We start from the raw sequence: 6247 nt of genomic DNA, 5'->3' as shown, positions 1-6247 counted from the left end.
AAATTAAACGAAATAAACATTTGAAATATATGAGTTTGTATGTAATGTATGAATATAATATACAAGTTTCACTTTTTAAATGGAATTACTGAAATCAATCTACTTTTTCATGATATTCTAATTTTATGACCAGCACCTGTATATGCAAACCACTATTCCAGAAAAGGTTGGACGTTTTCAAAAAATCCCCCCCAAAATTTATAGTTTTAGATTAGAGTGAGGTTGCATGTCCTCCTCTTACAATACACTGAAACCAGCGTGTTTTGTTTGAGACTATCAAGTGTCCACAGAACGTGTCCTCTGTCTTTCTATCTGAGACCATCTGGTGTCCAGAGAGCTGAGCCATATTTCTCTGCAGGGTTCAGAACTTCCTCCTTGTGGAAAACTGCTTCAGATCACATTTCTGGAGTTCAGAAAATAGTCTAAAAGTTTCTCCAGACACCCATCAGTTTTCTGTTTGTTAATTCTCTGTAGATGTTAAAGTAATTTTTTGTCCCATCTAATGTGTGGTGGGTCCAGACCCCCTCACCTGTCAGCAAATAGCCTGCTGATTGGGAAAATCTTCCAGAAATAGGCAGAGAAAAGTTAGAAAGCATCTAAGGGTGTTATTGCTTGTGGATTTTTAAAATTTTATAAATAACTAGAGGGTAAACATCCTCCAAGATCATAGGCCATTAATAAATTGTAGGATCTAGATCGTGGCAACCCCAGCATTTTCTGAAATTTCCCGAAAATCTGTCCTCTAGTTTTTAAGCCATCTTGCTAAGAGAAGGATGGACGTCCACTCCTTGGCGGAGGTCACGATTAGACCTAAATTTTCTGATTCGTGTCTGTTTAATGAAAACTGAACAACCGAACAAATGACTGGTTTTAGGTTTAGTGACTTGTCATGTTCTGGGAATGGTGGTTTGGATTTAAAGGTGCATGTGAGGTGTTTTTCCCCCTCTGTTTGTCCAGTAAAGAATATAATGTAATGGACCTTTTTCCCCTAACCTGACAGAGAAAAGTCAACTGTTGTCACTTGTTTTTTCATGTGTGTGTGTGTTAGGTGGTTGTGTGTGTGTCTGCTGGCTACAGACACAGTTCTGCAGTTAGTGAGGATGGAGAACTCTACACCTGGGGCGAAGGAGACTTTGGGAGGTTAGGTATGTGCGCTAATTTCCCTCTGCATGGGTTTTTTTTTTTTAACTGCAAGTATCACATCTGTAAAGTCTTCTTAGAGCAGTACTTACTGTATTTGACGGCATGTGTCATGTTGGATTAGGCTCGGGCCAGTATAAGATTCTGGTGATATGATATAACCATGACCTAAAATATTGTTGTTGTTGAAATTAAAATATGTATGACATGATTTATTTGCTTCTAATTACCAACAAATGCACCTACTATTACTACTGCTGTTTAAATAATATTACTGACTATATTATAGGTCTGATCTGATATTTAATACTTATTTATAGCTTTTTTAATGCACAGGTACACAAAAAGGGTGTGTTGACAGTCACTCTGTTTAAAATAAGTCTCAGATATTTCATGTACTCAGAACACTAATTTTAAATCTGTTGGTCGTCATCTGGTAATATTTTTATTTATGATCAAGGGTGAAATCTAGATTTAATCAGAAATATTGAGAATAAATGTAAAACCAGTGTCAACTAAAACATCCCAGAAGCTGTTGACCACACGTGTCAAACCCCGTTCCTCATGGGGGCGCTCTCCTGCATGTCATAGATGTGTTCTTGCTTTAAAACACCTGCTTTAAATAGATTACCTGTTGCCATGCTCCTGGAGAACCTGATGATTTGGTGAGGAGGTGATTAAACCATCTGAATCAGGTGTGTTGGAGCAGAAACACCTAAAACCTCCAGGACAGCGGCCTTCGAGGCCTGGAGTCTGACACCCCTGCTGTAGACTGCATAGAATAAACACCAGATAAATTTAATTATAGCTTTAAGTAGAGTTGTCCTCATGAAGATTTTTTGGCCCAAATCCTAGTAATTTCAGATTTCAGTGTGCTGTGAGGCTACATTGAGGAAACATCTGAACATCTAAAGCTAGCAGCTCTCTTATGCAGATGATAACAAGGACCGCAGGTAATGGTGAACTTTTCTACAGCTCAGGTAGCTGTGCCAGGAGTGTAGGATGTACCGTGCAGCTGCTGGGGCCACAACATTGAGTTGGTCACTCAGAGCGATAAATTCAGATCCCTGTTCTGTAATCTTTTTTTGTCTTATTGCTTTTGTGACATGTTGGCATTAACAGTTAGCTCTCATATCGAGAACATTTTCAACGGAAAATGTCTTGATCAGGCCTTAATCTAACACTAGAGATAGTCTTAGGACGTTCCTAGCTCTAAAGTAAACAAACTTACCTTATTACCGTATTTTCCAGACTATAAGGCGCACTTAAAAGCCTTCAGTTTTCTCACAAAACGACAGTGCACCTTATAATCCGGAGCACCTTATATATGTAAGAAGTCGTAATGTTTCAGTACAACTTTGGTAAACTCCAAAGCTGCACCGTTTGCAGCATTAAAGCTCAGTTAATGTCGTGTTTTGTAGCTTCACCCCGGGCTCTGCGCACGGACCTGAGGGAGTGTTGGAGGCGTTTATACTTGATGCTTACATCAGTGCAGTATTCTCCAAAAAGACGGGGCTGTTTTGTTTTGCTTAATGTGCCTTAAAGTCCGGTGTGCCTTTTATATGACAAAAGTTCAAAAACGGACCATTCATTGACAGTTCGTCTTATAACCCAGTGTGTCCTATAGTGCAGAAAATACGATACTTATTTTTCTGTTCTTTCACTTCTTGTAACATAACACTGGGACTCCGCAAAGCTGATGTTAACCAGTTAATTAAATGGCCTTCACTTCTATAGTGCTTTATCTAGTCCAAGGACCCCAAAGCGCTTCACACTACAATCATCCACCCATTCATCCACTGATGGCAGTAAGCTACATTGTAGCCACAGCTGCCCTGGGGCGGGCTGACAGGAGTGAGGCTGCCATCACACCGGCACCACCGAGCCCTCTGACCACCACCAGTAGGCAAGGAGGGTGAAGTGTCTTACCCAAGGACACAACTGTAAAGTGGTGTACAGCACTGGAACGGGTCTCCACTCCATCCCTGCATCTGCCTTTTGGCCTTTGCAAATCTGTCAACCTCCACTGTTTCTGACAGATGGACTCCTTCATGCACAATAATTGTACTATCTCCTTCCACAAGTTCTTTATTATTTGACTATTTTTTTATGTTTTGCTAAAACAGTTGTAAAGATGGCTGTATTTCCGTTTCTTCTCAAAGCTATCCATCTTTCTAGCACAACAGCCGGCTTCTAGAAGCAGAACAGTTGAAGCAGAATGACATCATTGTGGTTCAAGCTCTATTCTACATTAACAAACATGCCCACGAAGTTCTGAACAATCACACAATACTTGGCGCATACACCTCTGAGAAAATGTTCTGCCTGGAGCTTGTGCACAGAACAGGCTCTCGGAGCTCCCGTGAGAGCAAAATGACATGATTTTCGTCGCACAACTAACGAGAGCAGATTTCTTCACTTCTCGTGGAGTCGAAACCAGCCTTAAGGACTTAGAAAGAGCCACAAATGATGCACAGGAAAACATAAAAAGACAAAAAAGCCACACAGGGAGAACACAAGGCAAAAAAAATGGAACAGGTATTGTGAAGGAGATATGAAAGAGAACAAAGTTTTGAAAGATTTGAAGACATCTTAATGTAGTTTAATAGGTGTTTTTGTTTTTGGAAATAAAGTTAAATCTTTTGAAAACTGGGGGTCTGCGGTGGTCTTGTAATCCTGAGGTTGCAGGTTCGAACCCAGGTTGTGGCAGGAAGGGCACCTGGCGTAAAAGAACCAAAAGAACTTACTATTTTGAAAACTATAAAAGTTACAAATTTCAGCACCTGTCTCCTAAATAAGCTAAATGTTGATATATGAACGGTTGAAAGAGCGCTATTTATGCAGAGCGAGTTAGCATTAAAAATAATCTATGTGAGCTGGAATAAAGAATAATACAAAGAAACAGGATCACTATAGTGTTCACTCGGCAGCATTCATATGAATTGAAGAGATCTCAATGTATTGTTATGGTGAAAATATTTGGAAATAAAGTTAAATATTTTGAAAGCACACATCATAGCACCTAACTCCTAAACAAACTGAACGTATTGATAAATGAATGGTTGAAATAGCACAAAGTATGCAGAAGGAGTTAGATTGCAAAGAACAATGGGAAAATGCTGAATAAGCATTTACACAATAAAATCCTCTCATGCTTTTTAGGTTTGAGGCTGATCTGTCACTCTGGGTTCATAACTTGAGAGAGATTAAATTTTGCTTCGTCTAACCCAGTGGTAACCACTAATTGGTCTTGTTTGGTTTTTCATTCTTAAACTTATTTGTGCTTGTTTGTAAATGCAGGACATGGCGACAGCAACAGCCGAAACATTCCAACTCTGGTCAAAGACATCAGCAATGTTGGAGAGGTATCTTGTGGAAGTTCCCACACTATTGCGTTGTCGAAGGATGGACGCACCGTTTGGTCCTTTGGAGGAGGGGATAATGGTGGGTAAACCTTTTGTGTCACATGCTTAATATAATTATAAATAATTTAGTATAGTCCTTTTGGTTGTGTGTCCTCTGAGTTTCTTGCTGGATTCGGTTTTCTGTCACAGTTTGCTTATCACTGATGTGTGTTGTCCTGCAGGAAAACTGGGACACGGTGATACTAATCGAGTCTACAAGCCAAAGGTGGTGGAAGCTCTGCAGGGGATGTTCATCAGGAAAGTGTGTGCAGGAAGCCAGTCGTCTCTGGCCCTGACCTCTACCGGACAGGTAGGACACCACCCTGTGGTTTGGCCCTGGAAACTGAAGCATTTAGATCAGAGCTGTGTTTCTGCTCTTAGCCAATCAAAACAGAGCAAGGCGTGTCATAAAGTGCGCCTGTGTGCAAGCAGTGCTGTTAACTTAGTCTTTGTTGCTATGTTTAAGGAGTTTTTAGACCCTTGTAGGGAATATTTAAAAAACCCAAAACAAAACAAAAAAACAACTAGCTGGAGACTTTTGAAAACTCATGTGAAAGCAAGTATGGTTCCCTTTCAGTCGATTCACTCGGTGCAACACATGTACTATGGGATATCACGCTCCCGCGTGTCCTGGCTGAAGACACCTTTAGGCAAATGACGTGATGATGACAAGTGACAGGCCCCGCCTGCACTATGTAACCGTCCATCATCACTGTCATTCCTCAGTTCTTACGCTCGTCACCTCACTAGGAACAGCTCTTCAAGTCAGGCTAGCTGCTGCTGCTAGTTAGTTCTGTTTCACAAGGCTGCTCAGAATTACATTAACTGCTTTTGTTGGTGTTAGCCACTGCTGCCTGCTGGTAAGCGTGCCTGCCCGCAAAGCGCTAGTCCCGAGGTTGTCCTGCACAGTTCAGCGTTTGTGGTTCAGGATGAGCACAAAGCTGACACAAGCGAAGCAGAAGTCTTCTGTTCGCCCCTGTCCTCAGGGGTGCGGCTTCTCGCTCCACGAGAAGGACCAGCACGAAGCTTGTCCCGTCTGTCTGGGGATCGTTCACGCTCGCAGAGCGTTGGCGGAGCCCGAAGCCTGTGCGTTCTGTCGCCAGCTTCGCCGTTCCACCCTGGAAAGGCGGGTGAAGTTACTCCAGAAGGTGCTGAGAGAGGCTGCAGTCTCACAGCAAGACCCTTTGCTCTCTGGGTCTGGCAACCCGGTTTCATCAGAGTCCCACGAGGACGGCTTTTCCGTCGGTGTCCTCGCTTCCAGCTGGGCGGACCACATGGATTATGCTGATGGGTTAGCTGGAAATGAAGCAGGTGCTCAGTCTCAGTTTCTACTGGACCCTCATCAGGCAGACGAGGACGTACTGGTCATTGGTCTGGACGTTCAAGGTCTGTCGGAGGACGAGGATGAGTTTTTGTCGGGTCAGGGTGCCGCCGGCGGGCCAGGACACGTTCGCGTCCCCTGTTAGGACTGTCTCACACTCTCTTGCAGTGGTGCAGCATACATTTGTAGCGAGCCTTTGAGCAGTGGTGTGAAGCCAAGCACATTGTCCCATTTCAGTGCTCAATGGTGGATGTTTTAACATTCCTGCAGGAGCTGTTGGATAAAGGGCTCTCCTTTTCCACAATACAAGTTTACCTGGCAGCTATCTCTACCTGCCATGTTGGTTTCAATGGGGTCACGCCAGGAGCTCATCCCCTGGCTG

General features: G+C 42.8%; 1 protein-coding gene across 5 annotated transcripts in view; it reads left to right on the top strand.

Moving 5' to 3' along the window:
• The window catches only part of herc1 (HECT and RLD domain containing E3 ubiquitin protein ligase family member 1), a 133192-nt gene that overhangs the window by 14483 nt on the left and 112462 nt on the right, over nucleotides 1-6247 (top strand). For all 5 annotated transcript variants that reach the window (XM_037979943.1, XM_037979946.1, XM_037979945.1 and 2 more), the window contains exons 6-8: nucleotides 1049-1145; nucleotides 4441-4584; nucleotides 4727-4854. In XM_037979943.1, coding sequence (XP_037835871.1) covers nucleotides 1049-1145; nucleotides 4441-4584; nucleotides 4727-4854 — 369 coding nt within the window. The remainder of the gene's footprint in view (nucleotides 1-1048; nucleotides 1146-4440; nucleotides 4585-4726; nucleotides 4855-6247) is intronic.

The sequence above is a fragment of the Kryptolebias marmoratus genome, linkage group LG15 (genome assembly GCF_001649575.2).
Source record: "Kryptolebias marmoratus isolate JLee-2015 linkage group LG15, ASM164957v2, whole genome shotgun sequence".
NCBI lineage: Eukaryota > Metazoa > Chordata > Actinopteri > Cyprinodontiformes > Rivulidae > Kryptolebias > Kryptolebias marmoratus.
This window is presented reverse-complemented; position numbering and strand designations above follow the sequence as displayed.